The sequence below is a fragment of the Pelophylax lessonae genome (assembly GCF_965119305.1).
Source record: "Pelophylax lessonae genome assembly, chromosome: 6".
Lineage (NCBI taxonomy): Eukaryota > Metazoa > Chordata > Amphibia > Anura > Ranidae > Pelophylax > Pelophylax lessonae.
Genome location: NC_138773.1, coordinates 121,511,702 through 121,529,644, shown reverse-complemented (window position 1 = coordinate 121,529,644; position 17,943 = coordinate 121,511,702). Strand labels below are relative to the sequence as shown.

Sequence of the window (17,943 nt, the reverse complement as noted above, 5' to 3'; positions counted from 1 at the left end):
TGAAAAGCGGATGTGGACATATGGGTAAGGTTTACAGATATTCATGCAGCAGCTTTGGTAAGAACCACCATCTGGCACTGGAAGATTCATTATAATTAGGACAGATATCTAAGAAGATATTATTCTTTAATACAAGTATTTATGTTTAGCTAACTACAACTTTTAGTACAGTCTATTTATAGTGTGGCAAACCAGCAGCTCTTGCAGAGAACATAGTGATAAACACCAGCATATGTACAACATCTATCACACGGGGCCCAGGAGTGCATAATGTACAGACTGCAGAGGTCAGATGTGTGTAAAGCACAGGCCAGTGAAAAAAGCTTAACAAAATGTACCCCCTCCTCCCAGTCCAAATACCCTCTTCAAGATCATATTCCCCCATAAATATTTCCCTCTACAGCCCCAAATTCCCACCCAGTAATGATTTCCCCCCACAGCCCTTAACCATCCTCAGCACAGACCACCCTCCCAGTCTCTTCTCAGTACAGACCCCACCCTCCCCACCAGTATAGATCCCCCTCCAGTAGAGACCCTCCTGACCAGAAAAGATTCCCCATCCCCAAATATAGGCCTTTCCCTACACACCGGTACAGACTTTTTCCAGTACCGACTCCCCTTCCAATTCAGACCTCCTCCCCCAACATCACAAACTCCCCAGTATAGACTACCCCCACAGTACAAACGGCCTTACCTTCTAACTGTGCCAAAAATGTAAGTGTCTTAAAGGAGCATGGGCAAATAAAATCTGAGTCTGTTTGCTGTACACATGGCACAGATATGCCACAGTCGTACGTTATGTCCTAATTACTGCGCCACAATTGACAGTCTAACAGACACGTACAACACTCTGCACAATCCTTTTTAGAAACAAAACTCTTCTATTACATATGTTTTTCAGCCTACTTTAAAGAAAAAACTTTATCAAATAGTCAGTGACTACATAGCAACCAGCAACTGTTGAAACAGTAAACACTTTGGTCAGAAATATGTAATGTAAAATATGGCATAGAGGGCAGTGGTCAGGTGTTTAGTGGTGCAGAGTTTAGGAATATTTACCTCCCAACTCTTAACCCCCCTTAATACAGAGTTTTCTCCTGCCACCAACTAATCTCCCAGTACAAAGCTCTGTCCTCCCTCCATTCACCACACCTCATACAGTGGCAGTGCGCTGTGAGGGGATGGCCTCTACTCTGTTGGATTATGTAATTAAAGCCTAGGAGAGCCCTCCCCTGGCTCTGAAGTCCTGCTGTATGTGAAGTCTGAAAGTGGAAGAAGCTGGTGGTGCAGTATAGATTGTAATGGCACCACAGTACCCAAAGCATAAAAAAACTGGGGCAGGTGCCTGGTGCTAGTGATGCCTGTGGGAAATGTGCTGGACAGGACCAGTGCCTGGGACAAGGTCCTCTGGCACACAAGGCAGAGATGCAAAGTACCACTCTTCCCTTCATTTTGCAAGGCCAGCGCAGGGTGAAGAAATAATAAACACTGCCCTTTGCCTGGGCTTGACACTTTTTGTCCACAGAAAGCTAAATGGAAAGGGTGAGAGTGTTTTACCGTGGGTGAATAGGTGCAATTTACAGTAGTTCCAGCTACTTTCTGGAGTAGCAGATAGCGTCACCATGCTTTACCTCTGGCAGCACATTGCTCAAATGAACTCTGGTCCCTCTGCTTTCCCAAGAGACAGCAGTGAGGCACAATAATGTCCCTAGCAAGGCAGAACCCAGGTCAAGGTAAGTTTTATTTTTTCACAAAGCTTTAAATTTTCCAGTTTTGACCAGGCATTTTGTATTCAGGTTGGGGGCTGTCAGTGAAAGTGAGTATTTAATGCATTTTCTGCCTTAATGGTATGATAATCGCCCTGTACCCTGATAACAAGGTACACTTGCTAACGGATGGACAGGTGCTAATTTCTCATGGTGGCTGTCATTTCTCTTGGGCTGTAGTACTGTGCAGAATAGTGATGCCGGCAGGGGAGCTGTGGGACAGTTCTCAGATCTGCGGAATTTATACCAAAATCTGGGACAGTCCTGCAGAATACGAGAAATTTGGGAGGTATGTGATAGTAAACCACCCCCTTCAGCTACATACAGTTCATACCACACATCCAGTGGCCTAAACATGTTAGTGAGGAACATAGTTCATTTGGGCCAGCTTTTGGGCCTGCAAATAAACTATGTAAAGTGTAACAAAAGCTGGAGTTCAACTTTAATTTTCTTTGTGAATCAGCATATCTATACATTTATATAGTAATGACTATTAAAATAATGACTATTAAAATAATTAGGTAAAATACTGTAGAAATACCTCGTGCATACCTCATACCTACCTATTGCCTAAAGAGTAACTCCACACTCCTGGAAAAAAAAGCAAAAGCAAATTCATTTTTTTTAAATTATAGCATATACAATTGTGACACAAGTCATATTGTAATGTAATGTTATAAAAAATTACCTTTCCTTTTCAATATTCAAATCTGTAATTTTCTGCAAAATGCAATGCAATATAGCAACAGAGGGTGTACTAAGTTTCCCCCCAGAAATGTAATTTTCTGCTTGTGTGCTTAGGATGCAAATCACATTTATGACATCCCCTGCAACAAAAATGTCATTTTTGGAGAGATACTCCCGAATCACGTCTAAAGGGATGCAGACCCTGCCACTTTCCTCATTAGAGTCCTGCAAATGCAGCAGCTGATTAATAGTTTATGAAAGCACTCCCATGCACATTCATTTTGCACATGGACACTGATAACCAAACAGCTATTTCTTCAGAATACAAAGGTAGTAACCTGCAACAAAGTTTTGGTAAATTACTTGCAATGTAAATAGATCACCCATAGGGGAAAGTTTTTTTCTTAACAAAAGTGGAGTTACTCTTTAAGAGAGGTGATACCTTTTGAAGATTAGCCAATGTGTGTTTTTATAAGTTACCTTTTATTCTAATTGATGACACTGGGTGATAGTAATACAATTACAAAATACTATAGGAAAACATTTTTTTTTCCTTTTGCATAATGAGTAAGGTAGAGCTTTACCCCTCTTAGTTTTTTTTTTCTTCATCTGTGCCCCATTGGGGAGATATTCCTTTATTTCCATAATCAAAAAAAAAAAAAAAAACATGTGAGCCAATCCATTCCAATGAAGGGAATCAATTGGGGCCCCCCAGGTAGCCAGAACTATTGTCCCCATTGGAAAATTGTCCCTCTGTTACTGTGATACTACACTGCTCTTTGGAAATTCAGTGTATCTTTTTTTTACATAGTTACATAGTTACATAGTAGGTGAGGTTGAATAAAGACAATAGTCCATCTAGCTCAACCTGTGTAGGTGTGTGTGGCTGTAATCATCTCACATACCCCTGAATGTTCTGATCCTTGAGATGTAAGTCTAAGAGTCTTTTGAAAGCCACCATACTACCCGCAGAAACCACCTCTTGTGGTAGAGAATTCCACAATCTTGTTGCCCTAACAGTAAAGAACCCCCCGCGTTGCCTGAGGTTAAAACGCTTCTCCTCTAATCGCATTGTATGCCCTCGAGTCCTCATGCAATCCCTTCGAATGAACAGCTTTTTTTCTAAGCTGGGATCCCCATTAAGATATTTATAAATTGCTATCATGTCCCCCCTCAGACGTCTCTTCTCCAGGGATAATAAATCGAGCGATTGTAGACGCTCTTCATAGTCAAGGTCCTCCAATCCCCTAATTAGTTTAGTTGCCCTTCTCTGGACTCTCTCCAGCTCCAACACATCCCTCCTGAGGACTGGCGACCAGAACTGGACGGAATACTCCAGATGCGGTCGGACCAAAGTTTTATAAAGTGGAAGGATTATAGTCTTATCTCTGGAATGCATCCCTTTCTTTATGCATGCTAATGTTCTGCTGGCTTTGGCAGCTGCCGCTTGACATTGCATGCTGTTTCCTAATCTATCATCAACCAAGACTCCCAGATCCTTCTCCATTTTTGATTTTGATTGTGTTTTTATGTTTTTAGTCCCCAAGTGCAAAACCTTACACTTCTCCACGTTAAACCTCATTTGCCATGTCGTTGCCCACTCCGTTATTTTGTCCAGGTCATTCTGTAGGATATCTGCTTCATGTTGTGAAGTTATTGCCCTGCCCAATTTTGTGTCATCTGCAAAAACTGATATCGAACTACTGATCCCGACCTCAATGTTGTTTATGAATAAATTGAACAAGGTTGGTCCCAAGACTGAGCCTTGGGGGACCCCGCTTACCACCTCAGACCAGTCTGAGTATGCGCTGTTTATTACTACCCTTTGGACACGCCTTTTTAGCCAGTTCTGTATCCAAGAGCAAACCCTGCTATCGATACCTGCAGACCTTATTTTATAAATTAAGCGCTTGTGGGGAACTGTATCAAACGCCTTAGTGAAATCCAAGTACACCACATCCACTGGTCTCCCCCTATCTAGCTCACAGCTCACCTCCTCGTAGAATGTTAGGAGATTGGTTTGACAAGAACGCCCATTTGTAAACCCGTGCTGATTACTGCTGATGATGTTGTTGTCTTTAGCAAACTCTACGATATAGTCCCTTATCATCCCCTCCAGAAGTTTACATACTACTGATGTCAAACTGACAGGCCTATAATTTCCCGGGATATGCCTCTGGCCCTTTTTGAATATTGGAATCACGTTAGCTTTCTTCCAATCCCCTGGTACATCTCCTGTCCTAATACTGTCAGCAAAGATCAGGAACAGTGGTCTCGATATAACTTTACTGAGTTCCTTGAGTACTCTCGGATGTACGCCATCCGGTCCTGGTGATTTGTTTGTGTTAAGTTTATCCAGCCTTTCCCTGATTTCCCCCTCTGTTAGCCATAGTGGCAAGTCCTGTGTATTACTACTAACCATACAGTCATGGTCAGTGTAGCCCTCCTTTTCCTGTGTAAAGACTGACGAGAAAAAAGCATTCAGCACGGTTGCTTTTTCAGTGTCCTCTGTAACCATCCTCCCATCATTGTTAATTATGTGTGCAATATGCTCTGCCTTAGTTTTTTTGCTGTTGATATATTTAAAGAATTTCTTCGGGTTTTTTTTACTATCCTCTGCTATTTTTCTCTCAAAGTTGATTTTAGCCATCTTGATTTCTTGTTTACTTTTCTTATTTGCCTCCTTGTATTGCTCGAAAGCAGATACTGTGCCCTCTGATTTATACTTCTTGAAGGCCAATTTTTTCCCCCTAATAAGTTTTTTGACGCTACAGTTTAGCCAGCCAGGTTTGGCTTTGTCTCTTCTAAATTTATTTCCCATAGGAATGCACTGCAAGATGCCTTTGCCTAATATGTTCCTAAAGCATTCCCATTTTTCCTCTGTGGTCAGGGATCCCAGGGTTTGGTCCCAGTTTACCCTTTCCATCAATGAGTACAATTTTGGAAAGTTTGCCCTTCTGAAGTTTAGGGTTCTTATGTTCCCCACTTGCCTTGTTATATTGTTATTTACACTAAATGTGATCATCCTGTGATCGCTAGAGCCCAGGTTGTCCTGGACTCCTACCTCCGAGATTATGTCTGGGTCATTAGTGAGCAATAGATCCAGGACTGCGTTTTCTCTGGTAGGGGAATCCACCAACTGTGACATGTAATTATCCAGTAAGGTTTCCGTGAATAGACGGGCCTTCTGTGAGTGTGCAGTCCCCTCTTCCCAGTCAATGTCGGGATAATTGAAGTCCCCCAATACGATGACTGATCCCAATTTTGCCACTTTACCCATTAGTGCTAAAAATTCCAGCTCTACCTCCTCCTCTTGGTTAGGTGGCCTATAGCAAACCCCCACAATTACTTTCCCCTTTTCTCCTTCCCTATGGAGTTCAACCCACACAGATTCTAAATCCATGCTCATCCCATCCGTAATGTCACTCCTTTCTATCACCTTTATATTGTTCTTGACATAGAGACATACCCCTCCCCCTCTTTTTCCTACCCTGTCCTTCCGGTACACCGAATACCCTTGGATATTGGCCAGCCAGTCATGTGAGGGGTCGAACCAAGTCTCCGTTATTCCCACAAGGTCTATGTCCTCCTCATGTACTAACATTTCCAACTCATCCATTTTATTAGCTAGGCTCCTGGCATTAGCATATACCCCTCTTAGTTTTACGGAAGTTAAGCGCAATTGGCGGTTATGTTTATTCCTGTTTGGTCTGAGATTTTCCCGCACAGACCTGCCAATTGACATTGTGGACCTACTGTCGCTGCTGACACTACAGCTGCCTTCTGTCCTCTGCTCCCTCCTGACTGACTCTACTTCTGAGCCCTCCCCCCCGTCTCCTAGTTTAAAAGCCCCTCCAACTTGGTGGCCATCTTTCTCCCCAAAAGAGCTGTACCGTCCCCATTAAGGTGCAGCCCATCCTTACTAAAGAGCTGGTAGCCGACTGAGAAGTCAGCCCAGTTCTCCAGGAACCCAAACCCCTCCTTCCTACACCAATTCCTCAGCCACTTGTTAAGTTCCCTAATCTCCTTCTGCCTCTCTTGTGTGGCTCGAGGTACAGGCAGTATTTCAGAGAAAACCACCTTGGAGGTCCTTTTCCTCAATCTATTACCTAAGTCCCTGAAATCGTTCTTAAGGATCCTCCACCTACCTTTAACTTTGTCATTAGTGCCCACATGCACCATGACCGCTGGGTCATCCCCAGCCCCCCACATCAATCTGTCTGCCAGATCTGCGATGTGCCGAACATCTCTCAACGTTCAGTCCGTGCATACCACAGTCCTGTCATTGACACTGGCTACCTATGTTCCCCCCTCATACCGACTATCCACACAGTTTATTATAGGCACTAAGCCTGAGGGATCTCTCTACCAGTGCCAATCCCCCCCAACAGACGTCTGATTGATTCATTGCAATCTATATGTAACATATATTTTATTGTACTGTATTGTTTATCACATTACTTGATCATTTTTACCACTTCTCATTATGTTGGTTACACTACAAGTGTTATTCTATACACCCTTATTTGCACTATCCACACCTCTGTACTCCTCTGCTTGAACCATAGTATGAAACTGTGTATATTTACACCAATAAAACACATTCTATTTCACCTACTTGTGACCCTGTGGTTTCATTATCCATCCCCAAAAGGCTCTCTTTTTGTCTACTGGTCCCTTCCAGTATAGCTTTTTTCTGCACATGTCCTAGAGCCAGGGGAAGGACCGCCATACTTGCGGTTTTCCCAGTGATATTACACCCAACTATTCTAGCTAGACTATTCCCCCCCCCCCCCCTTTTTTTGTATTCCTCTGTTACTGGGATATTCTTTTACTTACACTTTTGATGATAACAATAAAGAGGACAAATACGGTGGATGAATCTCCATAACAGGGGCACAAACATCCATTAAAGCAGGTGTTCTGATCCTTTTCCACTCTATCCAAAAGTGTAATCAATAACTATTCCTTATAATCTTAAAAGGGAAGATTTATTGGGCATGAATGGCATGAATTGAGCTACAGAACGGGTACCTGTGTTCACTCCAGACATCCGATGTTGGACATCAGAAGCATTATTATTAATATTATTTGTGTTATTTTTGACTTAATGTTTGTGTTCACATGGTATTTCATTGAATTTTCCCCACTGATTATTCTCACCTTTTGGATCTCATATCAGTAGTTCACCCTTTTGACTTACTAGATATTTGTGTTCTCATGGTATTTCACCCTTTGGAGCTAAAACAGTAGTGACTTTAAGGCAGAGTTTTTGTGCTAACTGAAGTACATATTCATTTTTCCATTCCTCTGAAATATGCATTTAAATGTATAATATTTTACATTTGGTGTTTACAGGTGCACTGCATTTTTCCTAATTTAAAATCTCTGAACTTACATTGCCGCCATCAGCAAATAACATTTTAATCAAGGATAGTAAGACGCATTGCAATGAAAGGGACCTTTTATGTACATATCCCTCATATCTACTTGGGCATACATATTAAAACCACTGAGAAAAACACAGTCTTTATGAAGTGTGGAAAAAATTAGCTATTCTGTTACTTGCAGGTGTTTCAGTTTTGGAGATGTGAAAGTAAATTGTACATTATGTATGGCAGTATGGATGTCATTGGGTTTGGCAGGTTTTTAAAGCAGAACTCTATGCTTTCAACTAAGTACACAGTTGGCATACATATATGGAAACTGTCTTGCATGAAAAAATATTTGTAATTATGTTAAGGGCCTCTGTTGACAGGCTGTAGACTTGTGTTGATGGCATCAGTTTGACATCAGCTTGAGATCATTTAGAATTCATTGACAGGTTTATTTGACTTGCACTTGGTTTTATTGTGAGTTGCATTTGACCTGTTTTTAGGTAGATTTTTCATTCCTATAAACCTGTATGGGAAAACTGAATCCATCTCATGGTAGTTTCATGTATTTTTTTTTTTTTTAATAATAAATGAAAACTTAACTGAATTTGATTTCCAGTATCTGTTTAGTGATAAGCTTTAATTAATGCATTGCTGTTACCTTTGAGAAATAAGTTGAGATTGAAGCTTATTTTTAATCTTTCAGTTTTCACAATTTCTCCTAGCTTAAAGTAAAATCCTGTAACAAAAGTACATCTTTTTATTTTTTAAGAGTTGTACAAGTAAATTATTAGGAACTCTGGGAATAAATATAGTAGTTATAAAGTAGTGCTTTTGTCAGCAATGTCCCTTAAATAAAACACTGAGAGCTCACTATTAGATCCTTGGCATCAGTCACTGTACTCATTTGTTAGTCCCATGATGAGAAGTGATATGCTGCATTTATTGCTTACCAGTGAGAATAAAGACCAACTAAAAGCATGTGTGGCAGGACACTTTACTTACATTTTTGTGGTGTACAGTGCTTCATAAATAAGTAAATTAAGTAAATAAATTAAAAAACAACTTGCATTTCATCCCCATCTTTTGGATCTAAGTCAGTAAAAAAAAGACTGCCATTGCTGACATCTCATCCTACAAATGCTTTTTCCTTGGTTGTGATGCTTCACCATGGTGCTTTAATAGTTTGAGTTACTAGCCAAGAACAAATATATATACATAAGGATTTAACTCTGACTATTCTGATACCCATACTTGTTGTAGAAAATACAGAAGACATTGGGTCAGTATAAAACAAGGCTGCTTGCATTTTCAGAAGAAGGAAGGATGCTTTCATTGAATCTCTTGACAGCCAGGTCTTTTTATTTTCCTTTGACCCATATCAGCTATATGCAGTTTTCTGACAGAAATTCTAATCCTAGATGGATTAATGTGCAGAACTAGGAAAAATAGTTCCTAAAATACATAGAAAAATTAACGTTATGATCTAATAAAGAGAATAGAATGGTCATATTCTTTAATTATTCTGAAAGTGTAATTATTTTTTTTATTAAACCGAATACTCCAAATGCATACAGATAACCAAAATATATTTAATTTATGAGTCGCAGTAATAAACGACATGCTGTAAATAGGCTTTTTCTTTGCTTATTTAAAGCGCATTGTCTAATCTAAATCTTGTACTCTCTTATATGAAAAGAGAAAATCTCTCGTAAACTATGCAGGCAGTTGGGGAAGTCAGCTCATTACTGGTGCTCTCATTGGAAGGTTGTGAAAAGTTGTATTTAAACAAGTTATTAAAACATTTCTGTGGATTATGTTTTCATTGTGCTACTGTTTTTTTTATTTCTTATTCTGAATATAGTTTTTTTTTTTTTTTTCAATAAAGATTGAGTAAGTAAATACAATACAGAAAAGTTTGAACAGAGCTTTGCTGTAAGAAAATATTGTTTACTGCAGATAACAAGAGTGAGGTTTTCTGTCTTCTGTTTAAGTGGATGCTTTACTTAATTACGATCTACTAAAGCACATGACTCCTGTCAAGAGACTCCTTCAACCTGCCATCACTAATGTTTAGCATCTAGTTAATAGAGCCACTACATCACATGATTATTATTGCCTTGTAGAGGATAAAGGATACTCTCATGCGCTCCTCTACTTTGATAATCTCCAGATTTGTCCTGTTGTTCTTGTCTGCAGCTGCTGATGAAAAAAGTTTCCCAATACTCTCGTTCGACAGACGATAAATTTCTGTCAAGTAGGAATGGCCACAGATTGATCAAAAGGAGGATCATCTCTGCTGAATCATCCAAACTGTGATTCATCTATGGCAAGCTTAAGGCTGGGTCCACACATATGCGAATTGGATGTGGGTTTCCCCGCATCCAATTCGCATGACTGGCGAGTTTGACCGGCTCTCAATAAAGCCAGTTCACACAAGTCAGAGGCGGCCACAGTCCGCATTCAAAAAGGGTCCTGTGCGTGTTTGGGTCCAATTCATATGCAAATTTAGGTAAAAATTCTGACCTGATCCACACCTGAACCGGTGAACAGAGACGCACTGGACCCCATGGCACGAACCTGTGACCGCATATGTGTGAACCCAGCCTTATAGTCCTATATTATAATCATGCTGTATAACAAATTGTACCAGCAATGTCACTGCTAATGTACCTCAGCTTTTAGGTAAAGCCCTAGCAGCTGTGTGATCAGAGGAGAACTATTCATTACTGTGATGCCATGACAGTAGATTTTGTTCTACAGAGTTTGTAAAGTGCTGTAAGTTAACCCGTGAAATGAAAACAGTTAATTTTCAGTTTTGCTTGTTTTTCTTTAGGAAAGGCAAATAACAATGTACAGTGGGATGAAGATTCAGTGGAGTATATGGTGACCAATCCTGTGAGGATAGCGTTTGTTCTGGTTGTTCATGGCAGAGCCTCTCGACAACTCCAGCGAATGTTTAAGGCAATTTACCACAAGGACCATTACTTCTACATTCATTGTGATAAGGTAAGATTTTCCATTTGTTTTCTCTAGTCAACTGGAGGATGGAGTAAGTTATTAGTCTTAAAAGTGTACATAAACTTAAAGTGTATGTCCAACCATTATTAATAGAATAGGTTCGATTTAGAGTGGGGGAAGAGTTAGGACCTCTGTTTGTACTGCTATCTGGGTCTCCTACAGAAATATACTATCTTAGGAATACAGTACATAGGCCAAGTATTCATAGATAGTGTGTTATATGCTCAGACCTTCAGATGATTGTCACTGGTAAAAGCTTTTGATGGCACGCTCCCTGGGTGCCTCCCCTATAACATTTTTGCTAGTTACATAGTTAGTCAGGTTGAAAAAACCACACACGTCCATCTGGCTCAACCAATAAAAGTCCTAAGGTGATGGGCCTCTTCGCTCTTATGGAGAATTCACTCTTAGCTTAACCAGATTCTCTTATTTTATCATCAGATTCTTCAACTCTTCACTGCCTTCTACATAGAAAAAAAATTTGGAAATACTTTTAGGATATTGCAAAAAAGAGCAAACAGTGTGGCCATGCAGTGAGAAAAGCAAATATAATGCATCACTTGAGGGGTCACCAGCAGTTGGTAGAAGGTCCTTATTCCCTACTAGAGATCTTTAGTTAGACCTCAATTAGAATAATGTGTCTATTTCTGGGGACCTCACTTACAAAAAGAGTTTGATAAAAAAAGAACAGTTTCAGAGACAGGCAACAAAAATGGCAAAAGGTTGGGGGATAATACATATTAGGAAAGACTTCAGGAACTAAAAAATGTACAGTCTGGAGGAAAGAAGGGAAAGGGGAGACATGATTGAAACCTTTAAATACATTGGGGATGAATAAGGTTCAGAAGGGCAGACATATCAATGTTAAGCCAAGATCAAAACACATGGATATTACCTAAAACTACTGTAGCAGTAGGAAGGTTCAAAACTGATCTTAGAAAGTATTACTTTACTGAAAGAGTAGTTGCTGCTTACACTTCCAGCAGAGGTAGTGAGGCAGCCAACACTAAGTGGATTTAAACATGCTTGAGACTATCATAGATCTATCCTCAGACAAAAAAAATAAAAAGTATATATAGATATATCTAGATATATCTATATAAATATATATAGATATACATACACATACATATACATATACAGTGCATCTGAATTGGTGCAACCTCTGGAAAACTTCGGGAACCGAACATGGACCTCACACAATGGGGAACAGCCTGTAATATTTCTTTGGACACTGGATCCTGAATGGGTGCTCTCCTTGGCACTTTTTACTTATAGACTAGGGAAAGGCTAGAATTTCAGATTTTACATTTCTCTTGTGCACTTCTTTGAGATTTTTCCACACTTCCTGTCTGGTGAAAGCATTGTCAGCAGGACAGGAAGTGAAGGAAAATGTATTTGCAGGAGCCCCTGAATAGCAGTAAAATCCCACCAGGAGCTCTATTCTTTCCCAATTCTATCCAAAACTGGAGAAAAACATTTTTTACTAAGTTACTCCAAATCCTTCCAAAATGTCACATGGAAAGTGACATATGCATTAACAGGGTAATGCGACCTCAGTACCCATAGAAGTACCTATGAGAATCTATTAGCAGTAGAGTTAACTATTCTGAATTTAGATTGAGATTAGAGGGCATTTCCTGACTTTGGCAAAAATTAATTGTTTCCTCAACAGTATAAGCATCTCAGGGATAACATTCATTTTCTTGTGGAGTTGCTCTTTTAAGGAGCACTCCAGGCAGTATCATCAGAAAGGACTGTATGTAGTAAGTGTAATGTAATCATAAAAAATGATCTCTGTGCTGTCCTTTCTGAGTTTTAGCTCTCCAAAACTCCGGCTGGCTGTTTTTTTTGTACCCAGAATATTCTGCTAAAAATTTAAAATTGTAGCGCTAAATTGATAAAAAGTCCACATAAATTATTAAAAGGAAATGTCCTTTAAAATCCATATGACAGTAGATATCCACGTGTGTATTAGCAATGGCATCCACCGACTCTCCCACGGAAGACCAAGTGACATAAAACCACCATCAAGAGAGACATCTTAAACACCCTTACCAGATCTCAAATCTTATAGGCAGTGTGTATCAATTAACAGGCATAAGACATTCTCCCAGCGGATATCCGTAGTCAATCGTGTCCCAAATGCTGGTGTAGCCCTATAAACAATGTCTCAAAAGACACAAAGGGAGCCTCTCATAGCGTAGTATGTCCAAAGCAATGCTTTATTAACTTAAACATAATACATCACACTCACATTTGGGCAGAGTGGCAGCAGCGTTTAGTGTATCCACATCGGTGTAGCTGTTTCCAACCGAAAAGATGGCCGATGTCGTCCTCCACTGCGCATGCGTCCGCCTCCACCAATGAGGGTCCACCCGACGTACGTTTCGTCATACGCAATGAGGTCGTCAGGGGCGTGGCCTCATGGTGGGCGGACACACTATTTATACAGGCAGGGCGAGGCGGATTGGTCAACTAAAAACCGGAAATAGGAGCTGTGTGCTCCATTCACCGGATGTTTAGGAAAAAGATCGGCAATACTATATACTTATCCGGAAACAGTATACCGCAAAGAAAAGATAAAATCACCGCAACAACATCCAATAGGATATATATTGGTAGATCATTTATCTATTAAATCATATAAAACGCTATGCGAGTAAGCATGCGAAGTCTGGAGACGGCGCCATCTTGTGGTCAAACAAAACAGCTACAACCTGCTACCACAAACATTATACATAACATTTAAAACAGACAAAACAATTAAAAAACATTAATCATCAACGACTTGGAGCATCAACCACATTACTTATATTCACATAATTAGTGATTGAGACTTCTATAATTCCAAAAAAATTAATCAAAAGTGGAGATGGAATAAAAGATAAAACATAACAAAAAGTAAAGCCACCTACCAACTAAAATATTGTGTAGAAAAAATCATGCATTGTTAATAAACGCATTCAAATCCCACTCAACAAATTTTTTAATTTTTATATTTATGTGATTTTTTATATTTATGTGATTGTTTCAGGATCTCTTTGTGTAGCTGCTTTTTTATGTAATATATGTAATTTATTTAATCATCTGTAACATTTGATTGTTTACACAATGGTACATAGCGCAGTTGTTTTATATCTTTTTATCAGAATATTCTGCTGCCATTATCTAAACGGAATTCATCACCACATTAGAACACTATAGGGCCACCATTGCTGCAACTATTTGCATACAGATAATTAGCAGGGAATAGAAGTGGTAAGCTAACAGTACCTCTTTACTGGCATCACGGATTTTACAGAGCTGTACTTCAGAAGTGATGGCATGGAAATCATTTTAAATACCACCACACATTTACCTCCATCAAATTGAAGTTCCCTAATTAGAATTGAAGGACCCTGAAATGTATACAGGGAAATTATGTGGATCTTTCACTGTTTTGGACCCAGGCATGGTTATATAGCCTCCCACTATTTAAAATCACCGTATTACCTGAAATCTGGTGTTACAGAAACATCATGTATTGAGCCATGTGAATATGCATGCAAAATTTACCCAAACTTGTCCATTGATGACTGCTTTAGAAATCAAGTTCCCTTTATTAAGACTTTCCAAAATAAATATTGATTCTCAAAATTACTTTGCTTTGCCATTAGATGTCCATGACATTCTCTCTGCACATGATGTTCAATATCTTCCCAAGAAACCTGGGAGCCATAAAATCCATATCACTCTAATATGTAGGAAAGAAAGTCAAGGGCTGGCCCTCTCCCCTCAAATTGTGTCTTACAATGGATCACTAAGGCTATATAATACATTTAATGATCAAAATTAAGGGTTTTGAGGAGACAGGCTAGCCCTCGATATTCCTTACTGAAATTCATATTTTCATATCAAAGTGCCCTGAGTTTGATATCATTAATTCAATTTCTTCACGTGTTTTATGTTTTATTTTTTGTGTGTGAGGTGCTTTAAATAATTAAATTATAATTTCAGCAGTAAAATGCTTCCCTTCATTGGTTGATCCTTTAACCTCCCATGTGGTATGATTATGTCAGGAATTTTGTACCAAAAGCGGTACCATTTTTTGCATGGAAATTTGGTGTTATGTATTGTAGGCCTACATTTCTTAGTAATTACTTACTTAAACCTGACCAAACAAGACTCTAGTAGACATCCCAGATGTGATAAAGTTTGAAACACAAAATCATAAATTATAATTTAATAAATAACTATAAATAAGTTAATATATATATATATATATATATATATATATATATATATATATATATATATAAGTATAAAGTACAGTAAAATTGCAGGCAAGGGCACTGGGGGGCAAGCTAAGGTCAATTTATTTTATTTAGTAATGTAATCCAATAGGATTACAATATATCAGTGTGTTTGTGTGTTTTACTTTTTGAATTTGCCGCCGGTTCCACCCCCCTGCGACGCTCGCAGGGAAACGGAAGCCGGGGCACACAGCATCAGGTGGAAGATCCGGCTGCTGTAAACTGCCGGAATACATTGCGGGATCCCAGGGATAAGGTAAGTAACCTCTTCCAGGATCCAGCGACTTCTCCCTGGCGGTACCCCAAGTGTGGCTCGGGGTTACCGCTAATGGCACTGAAATTCCACCTCGAGCCACACTCGGGAATACCGCCAAGGAGGTTAAGCTTCCCCCAGCAGCCAATCAGGTGATCTTTGTTGAATGATACGTTTTCATACCCTGATTGGCTGGCTTTGCATCAGTGTAAGCCCCCGTTTGACAGGTCCAAATTGCATGACAAGTCGCACCCTATTGTCGGCAATGGAATTGTTCAAATCGGTGCAATATCGATTTTGCTGTGTCGCACCGATTTGGAATAGTAGTTTCTGCAGTACTTTTGGTGATTTCAGGTGTGACTTGCATATGCATCTGTGCATGAAGTCACACAGATATCAACCAAGTTGCACCTAAAGTCGCACTGACATGCAGTTTTGAAATCGTGCAATTTCAAGTGAAGTTGCACAATTTCAAAGCCACATATCATGTGAATGAGAGCTAAGTTCCCTAGGTGTTAAGAGCCAAGAACCATGTAACTGGCTAACTGGGGAAGTGATCCTGGAGCTTGACTGGAGATGGAACACAAATCTTGTTTAGGCTTCAAATTGTATTGGCAGTATAAATTCACTTTAGGGCCTCATGTACACTGCAGCTGCTAAACTCACATTTAGGAGAAATTGGGCGTTTTTTTCAGCAGTCCCTGAACTCTCCTCTTTGTTATCTTATGTGTACATGTACACTAAGTCGTTTATAGTAGTTTAGAGGCAGTTGAGTTTACTGACGTTTTTTTGAAAGCAGATAAATCACATTCAGGACGGAAGTTTACTTGCATTTCAAACCCCAAATGCTTGTATACGCGTGTAAACATTAAGGCACAGCGTTAAGCATTTTTTTTGACATGTCGAAATCAATGGTTCCCTATGAGAGCCGTCTTAACTAATCCGACTTGAACCTATTGATTTGAATGAAACCGTCTCTTGTTTTTACTTTCACTACACTGACTTTTTTTTTAAGTGAATGGGTAAGGATACAATGTACCCCATACTCATTCACATGGAGGTGTGGGATCTGTGGGGGCCCCCTTATTAAATGGGGCCTCAAGATTCTGATAAGCCCCCTGCCCGCAGAACCTCACAGCCACCACCCAGGGTTATCAGGAAGAGGCCCCTGTCCCCATCATGGGGACAAGGTGCTTTGGGGTGAAGGGGGTGCAGAGCCCCCCACCCCAAAGCACCCACACCCCCCATGTTAAGGGCGTGTGGCCTAGTATGGATTTTTGGGGGGGACCCCATGCATTTTTTTTTCCATTTTGGCATGAGGTTCCCTTTCAAGATCCCCAGAGCACAAATCGCACCACAAGTTGGATCATGATGATCCGACTTGGATGTGACTTCTATTCAAATCAATGGGCTGAAAGTCATATCAGTTAAGACGGCTCTCATAGAGAACCATTTTTTGATAAATGGATGTATTGATATTTGTATGGATTTTGAAAAAGGGCACTGCTAAAAGCTAATGCAGCTAAACGCTCATTCATGCCAATACAAAAAGCTACAGCCACTTTTTCCTGGCGTTGGTAGTTGCTTTGCAGCTTGCTTTTTCTAATGCCCTGTGTGCATTAAGCCTAAAGCAATATTAAAGCCTTGTTTTTTTTGTTTGCTTTTTTAATAATAAAACTGTTATACTTACCTGCTTTGTGCAGTAGTTTTGCACAGAGCAGCCCGGATCCTTCTCTTTTCCAGTCCCTCCTTGGCACTCCTGGCCCTTCCCTCCTGCAGGTTTCCCCCACAGCAAGCAGCTGGCTCTAGGGGCAACCAAGCAGGTGCGCTCCCGAGCCATGGCTCTGTGTGTCCTGTTTGGCCCTGCCTCCTCTGTCTCCTAATTGGCTTACTGACTGTAATTGACAGCAGAGGCAACCAACGGATCCCACTGCTGCCAAAAGCCAATCAAGTGTGCGAATCCCCTGAGAGGCAAGGTTCTCATGGACATCACTGGAACGAGAGGGGGTTCAGGTAAGTATTAGGGGGGCTGCTGCACACAGGCTTTTTACCTCCATGCATAGAATGCATGGAGGCAAAAATTCTTGTGCCTTTACAATCACTTTAACAAACCATTTGATGTATATGTTTTCTTTAGCATCTTTTGTTTAACCTGTTTCTATAAGATATTGTAAAAAAAAAAAAATAATTCTCTTGAGCACATGATTTCTGAAATCTTTCTGTCTTTGGTCTGACACAGAGATCCAACTACCTGCACAGACAAGTAGTCCAGTTTGCCAGCCAATATCCTAATGTACGTGTCACTTCATGGAGAATGGCAACGATCTGGGGAGGGGCAAGTCTTCTGTCCACGTACTTGCAAAGTATGAGGGACCTCCTAGAGATGACTGACTGGTCTTGGGATTTCTTCATCAATCTCAGTGCAGCTGACTATCCAGTCAGGTAAAGAAACCTTCAAATAAACAGTTTATATGGTATATCTGCATGTGCAAATCCAGTTATGCTTCTTTGAAAATGTTTTCATTTCATCCACCCACTTTTTAAAG

At 40.1% G+C, this 17,943-nt stretch overlaps 1 protein-coding gene across 1 annotated transcript in view; it reads left to right on the top strand.

Moving 5' to 3' along the window:
* The window catches only part of XYLT1 (xylosyltransferase 1), a 530,851-nt gene that overhangs the window by 332,607 nt on the left and 180,301 nt on the right, over positions 1–17,943 (top strand). The window contains exons 3-4 of the mRNA XM_082261193.1: positions 10,665–10,837; positions 17,637–17,839. Coding sequence (XP_082117319.1) covers positions 10,665–10,837; positions 17,637–17,839 — 376 coding nt within the window. The remainder of the gene's footprint in view (positions 1–10,664; positions 10,838–17,636; positions 17,840–17,943) is intronic.